The sequence below is a fragment of the Microcaecilia unicolor genome, chromosome 12 (genome assembly GCF_901765095.1).
Source record: "Microcaecilia unicolor chromosome 12, aMicUni1.1, whole genome shotgun sequence".
NCBI lineage: Eukaryota > Metazoa > Chordata > Amphibia > Gymnophiona > Siphonopidae > Microcaecilia > Microcaecilia unicolor.
The window spans coordinates 98,726,172-98,740,852 of NC_044042.1; the positions used below are offsets into that span (position 1 = coordinate 98,726,172).

At 44.6% G+C, this 14,681-nt stretch overlaps 1 protein-coding gene across 1 annotated transcript in view; it reads right to left on the reverse strand.

Moving 5' to 3' along the window:
• The window catches only part of WNK4 (WNK lysine deficient protein kinase 4), a 443,184-nt gene that overhangs the window by 177,876 nt on the left and 250,627 nt on the right, over window positions 1-14,681 (reverse strand). Inside the window, exon 3 of the mRNA XM_030220935.1 lies at window positions 13,087-13,259. Within this exon, the coding sequence (XP_030076795.1) occupies window positions 13,087-13,259 (173 nt within the window). The remainder of the gene's footprint in view (window positions 1-13,086; window positions 13,260-14,681) is intronic.

Here is a 14,681-nt window from a genome sequence, read left to right on the forward strand (position 1 = left end):
GATTTGCGGACAAAGGGGCAGGCTGGCCTAGGCATGTCCTATCCTCCCTTCCCCTTACTGTACTGCCCTGGTGGTCTAGTGACCTCTTCGGGGTAGGAAAGAGCCCCCTCTTTCCTGGCCGGAGTGGCTGCAGACTGTCTCTTGCTGCCTCCGGTCCCAGCGCTGATTCAAAATGGCCACCAACAGTTCAAGCGGCGGCCTCCCAAGACTTCCACAGAAGTCTTGCAAGGTCACTCTCGGAGGCCATTTTGAATCGGCGCCGGGACCGGAGGCAGTGTGTTGGATCACCAACCGGGCCAATCTTATATGTGCAATCCCTTCAATCTTATATATACGGGTAGGACTAGTAGCTCTATCAGAGTCAGGTTGACGGAGCACAAGTCATGGATCGTTACCCAAAATAGGCAAGCCCCGTTGGTAACACACTGGGTATCTTTAAAACGTGAAGTCACGGACATTAAATGGCAAATCATTGAATACATCAGAGTGGGGAGGGAGGGAGGGAGGTTCATTAGACTCGGTGCTTAACTATAAGAAACAACAGTGGATCTTTAAACTTAATATGGTAGTGCCTAAAGGACTAAATCTGGAGCTGGAATGGAGATCGTTGTTGTAGCCAGTCAGGGTTCTGGGGCTGGGTGATGTCAGCAGGCAGGAAATAGGATACAATGCTACCCCTCCACCAATTCGATCCACCCTATCACTACGATATAATTTGTACCCCGGTATGACAGTGTCCCACGGGTTATCCTCCTTCCACCAGGTCTCAGAGATGCCTATTATATTTAATATTGCACTAAATGAAAAATTAGATATAATAGGCATCTCTGAGACCTGGTGGAAGGAGGATAACCAGTGGGACACTGTTATACCGGGGTACAAATTATATCGTAGTGATAGGGTGGATCCATAGGCATCCGGTATAACAGGCTTGGGGAGGCTCAGCCTCCCCAGCCAAAGCAGACCCGACAAGCCTCACCAAAGGTAGCTGGGGTATAGGAGCACCATGCATGCAGCACAGCACAGGAAAGAAGAATTAGCTGCTGCAGTCCGCAGGAGCTGTTACCACCACCTTCGGGTTTCTGCACTGGGTGACAGCTGGCTCCGGGACTCCCGTCCTGTTGTTCTCTCTTATCCCAACTTCGACTAGTTTAGCGCCACGGACTGTACAGTCTCCATTCTAGCAATTATAGCAGGCCTGCTTCGGGGACTCAGCCTTCCTCCTCTGATGCGTCACGTGTCAGCTGACGCAATTTCCTGCTTCCGCGAGGGTGGGACACGTCATCATAGAAAGAAGGTCGAGTGAGTTCCCTTCCCAAGGCAGACCTGCTATGATCATTTTCTATCTGTGGGTTTGGAATAAACTTCCGTGCTCAGGTAACTGCCTTCTTTTTTAATCTACACATCTAGAAAATTGAAATGTTCATAATAGAAATTACAGTCAAACTTGATGGTAGGATAACATCCATTAAGTTCTTCCAAAAATTGGAGTAACTCAGCCAGTAGTATTCTGTAACAAAAATGTCATCTATGTAACTCCCCCAGTATACAACCTTATAGTACTCTGGTGTGGGATAACCACACCTGATTCACTTCTACCTCATTTGACCACAACACAATCTTGTATTTATCAACCGAAATGGCAAACGCCATTACAGTACTTTGTAAGCTACATTGAGCCTGCAAATAGGTGGGAAATGTGGGATATAAATGCATCAATCAAACAAACAAACAAACAAATAAATAAATAAAAATTGCAGACCACAGTAGAAAGACATCAAGGCAAGAATCGGATTCAAACTGCTTCTTTGGGGAGGGGAGGGAAAGAGTGAAACTAAGAGAAAGAGACTGGAAAGGGCAGAAGAAAAGGAGCCAGACTAATACAGGGAGAGACTGGAAGGGGGAGGAGGGAAGGAGGAGGACTAAAGTAGGGTGGAGGGAAGAAGCAGAACTTAAGAGCGCTCACTGACTGAACCTTTGGGAGAGATCCCACCCAGAGCTGATTAAGGTGCTGCTCCGATTGTCCTGGGTAGGGGACAGGTAGGAGGAGGAAAATATAAAGGTGCTGCTTTGATGAGTGGGGAAGGAACAGGCAAAGAGGCTGAACTGGGAGAGGAGGAGAAGAGACAGGGAAAGATGCTGGATGGAATGGAAGAGAGAGGGACAGCTACTGGCCCTAGAGTAGGGGATAGGGTTACCATTTTGTGTCCTCTGAAAAAGAGGACACATGTCACACCCCCTACCCCGCCCCCGCCACGCCTCATGTCCCGCCCCCGCCACGCCCCCTTCAGGTCCGGGTTCCGCCCCTATTCCCCCCCCCCGTCACATAGTCCCCTCCCCCCCATCACATACCCCCCCCTCACTTACTGGTGGTCTAGTAGAGTCTTCTCTTCGGGGCAGGAAAGAGCCCCCTCTTTCCTGCCCGGAGCGCTGCCTGCCCTTGCCTGCTGCATCCTCCTCGGTATGGCTGGGGATTAAAAATGGCCACCGAGAGTTGAAGCGGCCTCGCGAGAGTTCAACTCTCGGCGGCCATTTTGAATCCCCAGCCAGACCGAGAAAGATGATAGACAGGGGAGGCAGCGCTCCGGGCAGGAAAGAGGGGGCTCTTTCCTGCCCCGAAGACGTCACTAGACCACCAGGGAACATGGTAAGGAAGGGGAGGGGACGGGAGACCAGGTCACCAGACCCACGGCGCCGATCACACGCGCCTGCTCGCACCCGCGCCCACGTTTGTCCAGAAATCCGGACAAACGTGGGCGCGGGCAAAATCCGCCGGACGCCCCGGACATGCCCTCAAAAAGAGGACATGTCCGGGGAAATCCGGACGTATGGTAACCCTAGTAGGGGAGAGGTAGAGACAGGAAGAGGTGCTGAATTCAGGAGGAGTAGGGGAGGGGAGAGAGAAAAAAGATACAGAGAGTGACAGTAGAGAGACAACTGGGGGGAGGGAAACAATGCTGGATGGAAAAGATGGGGGGGGGGGGGGGAGACACTGGACACAGGAGGGAGAAATACTGGATTATGAAGGGATGGTGGGAATTGAGAGGGAGCGATACTGGCCCCAGAGTAGGGCATGCAGGAGATTAGGGTCACAGAGACAGAGGGACAATTGTGGTCATGGGGGGAGGGGAGGGGGAATAGGGAAATGGGGCAAATTTCTGATCATAGGGAGAAGAATAGAGGCATGGGGGACTCTTTCTAGGTCTTCTTTCTTTCTAGGATGGCGGAGCAGGTGGGGGAAGAGGGGTTGGTGGTTGGGAGGCGAGGATAGTGGAGGGCAGACTTATACGGTCTGTGCCACAGCCGGTGATGGGAGGCGAAAAATACTGCTGGGCAGACTTGTACGGTCTGTGCCCTGAAAAAGGCAGGTACAAATCTAGGACTAGGGGGCATGTGATGAAACTACAGTGTAGTAAATTTAAAACAAATCAGAGAAGATTTTTCTTCATCCAACGCATAATTAAACTCTGGAATTCGTTGCCGGAGAACGTGGTGAAGGCGGTTAGCTTGGCAGAGTTTAAAAAGGGGTTAGACGGTTTCCTAAAGGACAAGTCCATAAACCACTACTAAATGGACTTGGGAGAAATCCACAATTCCAGGAATAACATGTATAGAATGTTTGTATGTTTGGGAAGTTTGCCAGGTGCCCTTGGCCTGGATTGGCCGCTGTCGTGGACAGGAAGCTGGGCTCGATGGACCCTTGGTCTTTTCCCAGTGTGGCATTACTTATGTACTTATGATCTTTTGGGTTTGTTTCTGTATTTATAGTATTGCTGTATGCAGAGTCTGACTTCATGAGGTTTCCAGTTCAGGTTTTTTTTTGCCTTCATATCTCTATTACTGATCTGTGGTCCCTTGTTTCATATTGTTGACGGTCTGTGTTTTGCATATGCTATTCTGTGCAGTCCTGTTTGTTCTGTTTTCTTGTTGGGTAGTGTACTGGTGTATTAGGGTCCGCCCAGTGTAATATTTACAGTACTGACTTATCATGCATGACATTGTTGCTCTTTGAGTCCTCTGAGTTAGTGCTGCTATGGTACAGTAAGGTTCCGAGTGTGTTTTTGCACAAGTGAGGGATTGTGTGTTGGCCTTACTGAGATGACATCAACACTTTAATTTAATTTTAGTTTGTCATAACATCAGACATAGTTTTAGAATATTTTGGAGGATCTGACGTTGAATTGCTCCATAGCTGTGTATGTGGTTTAGTGTTGGTAAGTGCTTGAAATTTTACAAACCTTTTGAAACTGGCACTTACCCTTCCTGTTGGCACAGCTACCTGTGTGAGATCCTTTTCTACCATGCGACGGACGTGTATGAAAACTGGCTGAGATCCACAATGGTTTGGTAAGGTTATGAGTGTGTTTTTGCACAAGTTTGTGTATAGTGTTTTGCAGTGGAGAGATTGTGTGTTGGCCTTACTGAGGTGGCACCAAAACATCAAAAAGGGTGTAGAGCCTAAATCATGACACACTACCTCTTGAAGGATCTACATATGGTCGTTAATAAAAGGAGCTCATTGTGAACACTATCCACCCTAAAAGGATGTTTTGTGGCTCTACATGAGAATTGTGATATTATAACATAGTAGATGGCGGCAGAAAAAGACCTGCACGGTCCACCCAGTCTGCCCAACAAGATAAACTTACATGTGCCATTTTTTGTGTATACCTTGATCCCTTGTTTCATATTGTTGACGGTCTGCATTTTCCATATGGTGGTATATTGGTGTATTAGGTCTGCCCAGTGTAATATCTATGGTACAGTAAGGTTCTGAGTGTTTTTGCACAAATTTGTGCATAGTGTTTTGCAGTTGAGCGATTGTGGTTAGTATATGCTTTGAGCAACCACTTTATTCTTTGATATATGATACATATCTAATATCTAAATGTAATAAAAGGTATTGTGACTATTTTATTTTTACTTATTTTTTTTCTGTGTTGTCAGACAATCATGGATGTAAGCTCTGCCCCTGGCCCCACCCCTAACCCCACCCCAACCCCACCCCCTTTAGCCTCCCCAAACAGTTGGGCCACCGACCGCCTATGGGTGGATCGAATTGGTGGAGGGGTAGCATCGTACATTAACGAAAGCCTTGAATCAAATAGATTGAAAATTCTGTAGGAAACAAAACACTTCTTGGAATCACTGTGGATCGAAATTCCACATGTAAAGGGGAAAATGATAGTGATAGGAGTGTACTACAGTCCGCCTGGCCAGGATGAACAGACGGATGCAGAAATGTTAAAGGAAATTAGGGATGCAAACAAACTGGGCAACACAATAATAATGGGGGGGTTTCAATTACCCCGATATTGACTGGGTAAATGTAACATCGGGGCATGCTAGAGAGGTAAAATTCCTTAATGAAATCAAGGACAGCTTTATGGAGCAGCTGGTACAGCAGACGACGAGAGAAGGAAAAATTCTAGACCTAGTCCTTAGTGGAGCGCATGATCTGGTGTTGGAGGTAATGGTGCTGGGGTCGCTTGATAACAGTGATCATAATATGATCAGATTTGATATTAGCTTTGAAGTAAGTATACATAGGAAATCAAATACATTAGCGTTTAACTTTAAAAAAGGAGACTAAGATAAAATGAGAAGAACGGTGAAAAGAAAACTTAGAGGAGCGTTTCAAGGGTCAAAAATTTACATCAGGTGTGGATGCTGTTCAAAAACACCATCCTGGAAGTACAGGCCAAATATATTCTGCGTATTAAAAAAGGAGAACAGAACACCAAACGACAGCCAGCGTGGTTAAAAAGTGAGGTGAAGGAAGCTATTAGAGCTAAAAGAAAATCCTTCAGAAAATGGAAGAAGGTGCCGACTGAAAATAATAAGAAACAGCATAAGGAATGTCAAGTCAAATGCAAAGTGCTGATAAGGAAGGCTAAGAGGGACTTCGAAAAAAAGATTGCGTTGGAGGCAAAAACACATAGTAAAAATTTTTTTTAGGTATATTAAATGCAGGAAGCTGGCAAAAGAATCGGTTGGACCACTAGATGACCGAGGAGTAAAAGGGGCGATCAGGGAAGACAAAGCTGTAGCAGAGAGATTAAATGAATTCTTTGCTTCGGTCTTCACCAAGGAAGATTTGGGTGTGATACCAGTGCCGGAAATGGTATTCGAAGCTGACAAGTTGGAGAAACTTAATGAATTCTCCGTAAACCTGGAGGATGTAATAGGCGGTACTACAAACTGAAGAGTAGCAAATCTCCTGGACCAGATGGTATTCATCTCAGAGTACTGATAGAACTGAAAAATGAGCTTGCGGAGCTATTAGTAATATGTAATTTATCCTTAAAATCGAGTGTGGTACCAGAAGATTGGAGGGTGGCCAATATAACACCGATTTTTTAAAAAGGCTCCCGAGGAGATCCGGGAAATTATAGACCGGTGAGTCTGACGTCAGTGCTGGGCAAAATGGTAGAGACTATTATTAAGAACAAAATTATACAGCATATTCAAAAGCATGGATTAATGAGACCAAGTCAACATGGATTTAGTGAAGGGAAATCTTGCCACACCAACCTACTACATTTCTTTGAAGGGGTGAACAAACATGTGGATAAAGGTGAGCCAGTTGATATTGTGTATCTGGATTTTCAGGAGGTGTTTGACAAAGTACCTCATGAAAGACTCCAGAGGAAATTGGAGAGTCATGGGATAGGAGGTAGTGTTCTATTGTGGATTAAAAACTGGTTAAACGATAGAAAACAGAGAGTAGGGTTAAATGGTCAGTATTCTCAATGAAGAAGGGTAGTTAGTGGGGTTCCCCAGGGGTCTGTGCTTGGACCGCTGCTTTTTAACATATTTATAAATGATCTAGAGATGGGAGTTACTAGTGAGGTAATTAAATCTGCTGATGACACAAAGTTATTCAAAATTGTTAAATCGCGGGAGGATTGTAAAAAATTATAGAGAACGTTACGAGACTGGGAGACTGGGCGGCTAAATGGCAGATGACGTTTAATGTGAGCAAGTGCAAAGTGATGCATGTGGGAAAGAGGAACCCGAATTATAGGTACTTCATGCAAGGTTCCACGTTAGGAGTCACAGACCAAGAAAGGGATCTGGGTGTTGTCGTTGATGATACGTTGAAACCTTCTGCTCAGTGTGCTGCTGTGGCTAAGAAAGCAAATAGAATGTTAGGTATTATTAGGAAAGGAATGGAAAACAAAATGAGGATGTTATAATGCCCTTGTATTGCTCCATGGTGTAATCGCACCTCGAATATTGTGTTCATTTCTAGTCGCCGCATCTCAAAAAAGATATAATGGAATTAGAAAAGGTGCAGAGAAGGGCGACGAAAATGATAAATGGGATGGGACGACTTCCCTATGAGGAAAGGTTAAAGCAGCTAGTGCTCTTCAGCTTGGAGAAAAGACGGCTGAGGGGAGATATGATAGAGGTCTATAAAATAATGAGTGGAGTTGAACGGGTAGATGTGGAGCGTCTGTTTACGCTTTCCAAAAATACTAGGACTAGGGGGCATGCGATAAAGCTACAATGTAGTAAATTTAAAACAAATCAGAGAAAAAGTTTCTTCACTCAACGTGTAATTAAACTCTGGAATTCATTGCCAGAGAATGTGGTAAAGGCAGTTAGCTTAGCAGAGTTTAAAAAAGGTTTGGACAGCTTCCTAAAGGAAAAGTCCATAGACCATTATTAAATGGACTTGGGGAAAATCCACTATTTCTGGGACAAGCAGTATAAAATACAGTGGTGGAAATAAGTATTTGATCCCTTGCTGATTTTGTAAGTTTGCCCACTGACAAAGACATGAGCAGCCCATAATTGAAGGGTAGGTTATTGGTAACAGTGAGAGATAGCACATCACAAATTAAATCCGGAAAATCACATTGTGGAAAGTATATGAATTTATTTGCATTCTGCAGAGGGAAATAAGTATTTAATCCCTCTGGCAAACAAGACCTAATACTTGGTGGCAAAACCCTTGTTGGCAAGCACAGCGGTCAGACGTCTTCTGTAGTTGATGATGAGGTTTGCACACATGTCAGGAGGAATTTTGGTCCACTCCTCTTTGCAGATCATCTCTAAATCATTAAGAGTTCTGGGCTGTCGCTTGGCAACTCGCAGCTTCAGCTCCCTCCATAAGTTTTCAATGGGATTAAGGTCTGGTGACTGGCTAGGCCACTCCATGACCCTAATGTGCTTCTTCCTGAGCCACTCCTTTGTTGCCTTGGCTGTATGTTTTGGATCATTGTCGTGCTGGAAGACCCAGCCACGACCCATTTTTAAGGCCTTGGCGGAGGGAAGGAGGCTGTCACTCACAATTGTACGGTACATGGCCCCATCCATTCTCCCATTGATGCGGTGAAGTAGTCCTGTGCCCTTAGCAGAGAAACACCCCCAAAACATAACATTTCCACCTCCATGCTTGACAGTGGGGACGGTGTTCTTTGGGTCATAGGCAGCATTTCTCTTCCTCCAAACACGGCGAGTTGAGTTCATGCCAAAGAGCTCAATTTTTGTCTCATCTGACCACAGCACCTTCTCCCAATCACTCTCGGCATCATCCAGGTGTTCACTGGCAAACTTCAGACGGGCCGTCACATGTGCCTTCCGGAGCAGGGGGACCTTGCGGGCACTGCAGGATTGCAATCCGTTATGTCGTAATGTGTTACCAATGGTTTTCGTGGTGACAGTGGTCCCAGCTGCCTTGAGATCATTGACAAGTTCCCCCCTTGTAGTTGTAGGCTGATTTCTAACCTTCCTCATGATCAAGGATACCCCACGAGGTGAGATTTTGCGTGGAGCCCCAGATCTTTGTCGATTGACAGTCATTTTGTACTTCTTCCATTTTCTTACTATGGCACCAACAGTTGTCTCCTTCTCGCCCAGCGTCTTACTGATGGTTTTGTAGCCCATTCCAGCCTTGTGCAGGTGTATGATCTTGTCCCTGACATCCTTAGACAGCTCCTTGCTCTTGGCCATTTTGTAGAGGTTAGAGTCTGACTGATTCACTGAGTCTGTGGACAGGTGTCTTTCATACAGGTGACCATTGCCGACAGCTGTCTGTCATGCAGGTAACGAGTTGATTTGGAGCATCTACCTGGTCTGTAGGGGCCAGATCTCTTACTGGTTGGTGGGGGATCAAATACTTATTTCCCTCTGCAGAATGCAAATAAATTCATATACTTTCCACAATGTGATTTTCCGGATTTAATTTGTGATGTGCTATCTCTCACTGTTACCAATAACCTACCCTTCAATTATGGGCTGCTCATGTCTTTGTCAGTGGGCAAACTTACAAAATCAGCAAGGGATCAAATACTTATTTCCACCACTGTATTTAGTACTTTTTTGGGATTTTGCCAGATATTTGTGACCTGGATTGGCCACTGTTGGCAACAGGATGCTGGACTTGATGGACCTTTGGTCTTTCCCAGTATGGCAATACTTATGTACTTATAAGTTGTTTAGAAAATGCTGTCGCCATCTTGGCAGGGAAGTCTCTGACACAAAGGAACAAAGGAGCTGAGTTGGTGCTGAATTGAGGTAAATTCTATTTATTAATCCCATGGGAGAAGCTCTTAAGGGGAACCTTGCCTTAGGGGTATTGCTTAATATGTTTGTTTACATTGTTTTAGGGGAAGGTCCTTGAAACAGCCAGGGGGGGGGGGGGGAGGGAACATGATCATGTCAGACAGGTATCACCCACTTGATTTATGCTCTGCCTAAGATAAGTATAGGTTGAAGAAGTGCATTTAAATCAATATAAATCAATGTAATTGATGAAGATATAATTTGTAGGGAAATTTAAAATGTAAAATAGAAAAGAATTGATTGCAAATTGGCGTTTGAACCCTTTGAGAACTGGTGACGAGGTGGCTGCTACAAACCCTTGATTTAAACAATTTCTATATGCAAGGAGCACCGCTCAGGTTTTCAGGGTTCCAGTAAACGTCTAGTGGGAAAACGCTGGATGGGCTTAAGATTGATCAATTGTTCCCACTTAAGGTGTTAGCCTTATAGTCAGGTGCAGCCATTTGCACCACTTGAAATGTGGCGCAAATCCCCGCTATTCTATAGCAATGCACAAAAAAGCTAGGAACGCTCCCCCCCACTCTACTCATGACCCTCCCATTCTCACTCCCCTTTTTTTTCTAACTCACTTGTAAAATGTACATAAGTACATAAGTACATAAGTAGTGCCATACTGGGAAAGACCAAAGGTCCATCTAGCCCAGCATCCTGTCACCGACAGTGGCCAATCCAGGTCAAGGGCACCTGGCACGCTCCCCAAACGTAAAAACATTCCAGACAAGTTATACCTAAAAATGCGGAATTTTTCCAAGTCCATTTAATAGCGGTCTATGGACTTGTCCTTTAGGAATCTATCTAACCCCTTTTTAAGCTCCGTCAAGCTAACCGCCCGTACCACGTTCTCCGGCAACGAATTCCAGAGTCTAATTACACGTTGGGTGAAAAAAAATTTTCTCCGATTCGTTTTAAATTTACCACACTGTAGCTTCAACTCATGCCCTCTAGTCCTAGTATTTTTGGATAGCGTGAATAGTCGCTTCACATCCACCCGATCCATTCCACTCATTATTTTATACACTTCTATCATATCTCCCCTCAGCCGTCTCTTCTCCAAGCTGAAAAGCCCTAGCCTTCTCAGCCTCTCTTCATAGGAAAGTCGTCCCATCCCCACTATCATTTTCGTCGCCCTTCGCTGTACCTTTTCCAATTCTACTATATCTTTTTTGAGATACGGAGACCAGTACTGAACACAATACTCCAGGTGCGGTCGCACCATGGAGCGATACAACGGCATTATAACATCCGCACACCTGGACTCCATACCCTTCCTAATAACACCCAACATTCTATTCGCTTTCCTAGCCGCAGCAGCACACTGAGCAGAAGGTTTCAGCGTATCATCGACGACGACACCCAGATCCCTTTCTTGATCCGTAACTCCTAACGTGGAACCTTGCAAGACGTAGCTATAATTCGGGTTCCTCTTACCCACATGCATCACTTTGCACTTGTCAACATTGAACTTCATCTGCCACTTGCACGCCCATTCTCCCAGTCTCGCAAGGTCCTCCTGTAATCGTTCACATTCCTCCTGCGACTTGACGACCCTGAATAATTTTGTGTCATCGGCGAATTTAATTACCTCACTAGTTATTCCCATCTCTAGGTCATTTATAAATACATTAAAAAGCAACGGACCCAGCACAGACCCCTGCGGGACCCCACTAACTACCCTCCTCCACTGAGAATACTGGCCACGCAATCCTACTCTCTGCTTCCTATCTTTCAACCAGTTCTTAATCCATAATAATACCCTACCTCCGATTCCATGACTCTGCAATTTCTTCAGGAGTCTTTCGTGCGGCACTTTGTCAAACGCCTTCTGAAAATCCAGATATACAATATCAACCGTCTCCCCATTGTCCACATGTTTGCTTACCCCCTCAAAAAAATGCATTAGATTGGTGAGGCAAGACTTCCCTTCACTAAATCCGTGCTGACTTTGTCTCATCAGTCCATGTTTTTGTATATGCTCTGCAATTTTATTCTTAATAATAGCCTCCACCATCTTGCCCGGCACCGACGTCAGACTCACCGGTCTATAATGTAGGTGCTGATCCCGTTCCTAAATGTACGCATGTAAGTTCCAATTAAACCTAATTAGTGCCAAGAAATGATTGTTAACAAGCCAATTATTGGTGCTAATTGGTTCATTATTCAATTAAATTGCACACTCAAATTTGTGCGTGCAATTTCCGCAAATTTAATATAGAATTAGCTTTGCTGGCATTGCCACGCCGGGAATCACTAGCGCAGTTTAGTAAAAGAGGCCCTTAAACTGTAAGCCCTCTTAGGGCAGGAAAATATCTAGAGTACCTGAATGTAACTATTACTGCTAAAGGTGTGAACTAAAATCCCTTCCCGATATGATTAATATAATGTAATTTCCTTTCCTACTTTTTCAATTACATTTTGTTGTAAGTTGCTTAAGAGCACCATATGTATTTAGTGGTATATCAAGATCTCTTAAATAACACTACTACTACTACTATTTAGCATTTCTATAGCGCTACAAAGCGTACGCAGCGCTGCACAAACATAGAAGAAAGACAGTTCCTGCTCAAAGAGCTTACAATCTAATAGACAAAAAATAAAGTAAGCAAATCAAATCAATTAATGTGTACAGGAAGGAGGAGAGGAGGGTAGGTGGAGGCGAGTGGTTACAAGTGGTTACGAGTCAAAAGCAATGTTAAAGAGGTGGGCTTTCAGTCTAGATTTAAAATATGCAAATTGCTAAGGGGAAATGGTGGTGAAAAGGGTGGGGCGAAGAAAATAATCCAAATCTTTGAATAGCATATTATTAAAAAAAAAAAACATTCCGCCTGATATTTAGCGCTATTTGACCGGACAGAACAGATGCTGGCTGGTTAAACAGCACTTAACCGGTATCTGCCAATGGTCAGTGGGGACAACCGGCTACCCTCCAATGAATATCCGCGGTTAGCAGCTGGCGGATAACTGCTTATATCACGCGATATAACCAGCTATCCACCAATTTTTAAACGGAGTTTGGTTGTCATATCTGGACGGGTCAAATCCTGGTATAACAACATAGCTGGATATCACCCATGGTCTGAATGTCTGGTCCATGTTTTCCTTTCTTTTGTCCAGAATGATAGATTAGCACATAAAATCAATATCAACAGGGTTGCAAGCAACATACCAACAAGAAATAATTGTTGAACGAGACAAGATATTTATTTATTTTATTTATCAGTGTATTTATACCCCACATTATCCCCACAAAAATGCAGGCTCAATGTGTCTTACAAATCCAGAGAGAGAGAGAGAGAGAGATCTCTGGGTGATATCAGATACAAATTAGAATTGAATATAGTGGCTTGGGCAAGAGAGGGGAGGGATTCTGTGATTATTTTTATGAAATCCAAATTTCCTGGCATCAAACTTGTTCAAGCAGACGTTTCCACAGACTTAACAGCAGTGTCTACCAATGGCTGCCAAAGCACTTTCCTGCATCTCGTTTCCCCTCCCTCAGCAGGACCCATCGCTTACGTTTTCAGAGTCCCTGATGTCATCAGCTCTGTGACTAACACAATGCAAATCTGTCCCTTTACGGTGGACTTCCAGGAATCATAGAAACGGACGATGTTGGGGTGCTGGAGACCCTTCAGCATTTCCACCTCCTCGCTAAACCGCTGACGCTCCACCTTGGTAAGCTTCCGAGTCTGAGGATAAGAAGACAAAATGGGTGTGACACTCGAGTACCCCGTTAATAACATTTGGCACAATTTATAGTATCAAAACTTTAGGCGAGTTCAATATCAAAAATTCCTAATCAAAAAATCAAATTACCAACTCAAAATCTAATGTAAGAGTACATTTATCATAGAGCCACCGGATTCTCAATAAGCAAACTCATGGTTATCTCAGCTAAATGAACAATAAAACTAGTCACTATGGGGTCCTTTTGCCAAGCTGCGGTAAAAAGGGCCCTGTGCTAGCGGTGGGGGGCTGTTTTTGCCGCGCACCAGGGTCCTTTTTACTGCTGGTAAGATCATTATTACCACTTGGCCATGCGGGGGGGGGGGGGGGGGGGGAGCAGTTACCGCTACCCACTGAGGTGGCGGTAAGGGCTCCTGCACTAACTGAGCAGCAGCGATTACCAGTGGGTTAGCGGCATGCTAGAATCTATGAAATCATTTTCCGTATCGACGGAAATGGCTCGCACTCGAGGTGGACCTACTGCCGGTGGCTGCGGTAGACCTATGGGCTGGATTCTATATATAGTGACTAAAATCTAGATGCGTCCGATTCACGTGCCTAGCGGTATTCTATATGCCGCGTCCACATTCATAAGCGGTTTACAGAATGGCGCATAGGCCAGGTGGACATGACTAGATTTAGGCGTAGCTATTTATGTCAGTACCTGCGCCTAAATCTAGGTGCGCTCCCCCAAATTCTACAAGCGCTCGCATAGATGTGATTGATGGCTCTGACGCACCCACATTCCTCCCATGACCACATCCCCTTTTTGGCTGCACGCATGGGAATTTATGCGTGTCGCTTTTTAGAATACACCTGAAAACGGGTGCACGTAAATGCTAATTATGCCCAATCGGTGTTGATAATTGGTCATTATTGGTCAATTATCATGACTAATGGGCTCATTACGTAAATTGGCCACACGCACAAATATTACGCACGCTACTCGTGCGCCATATATAGAATCCGGAGGTATGTGCCTATAATTGAAAAATATTAAGCATGAAGGAATTGGTGCTTTAATCATTATTTTTCTGAGGCTTTTTTCCTTCCTTTATTTTGAGTTTGTTTAATGAGAATCTGCTAGCTCTATGATAAGCTTATTCGTACAATTAGATTTTGAGTTGGTAATTTGATTTCTTGATTACAATTTATAGCATGTCATCAGTGCCATCTTATTTTCTCTCTCTCAAAAATGGATTTTGTTTCCGACATGAAATTTTCTCATAGGTCTCTAACCCAGACGTTACAACCCTTCTCTGAAGTTCAGCTTTCACCCCTTGCCTTAAAGAGGCCTCCCTTCATCTTCAGTTTTGATAAGCACAATGCTCCCTCCCCTGCCCCTCCCCCATACTGTATCACAAAACAGGGGTGTGTCTATAATG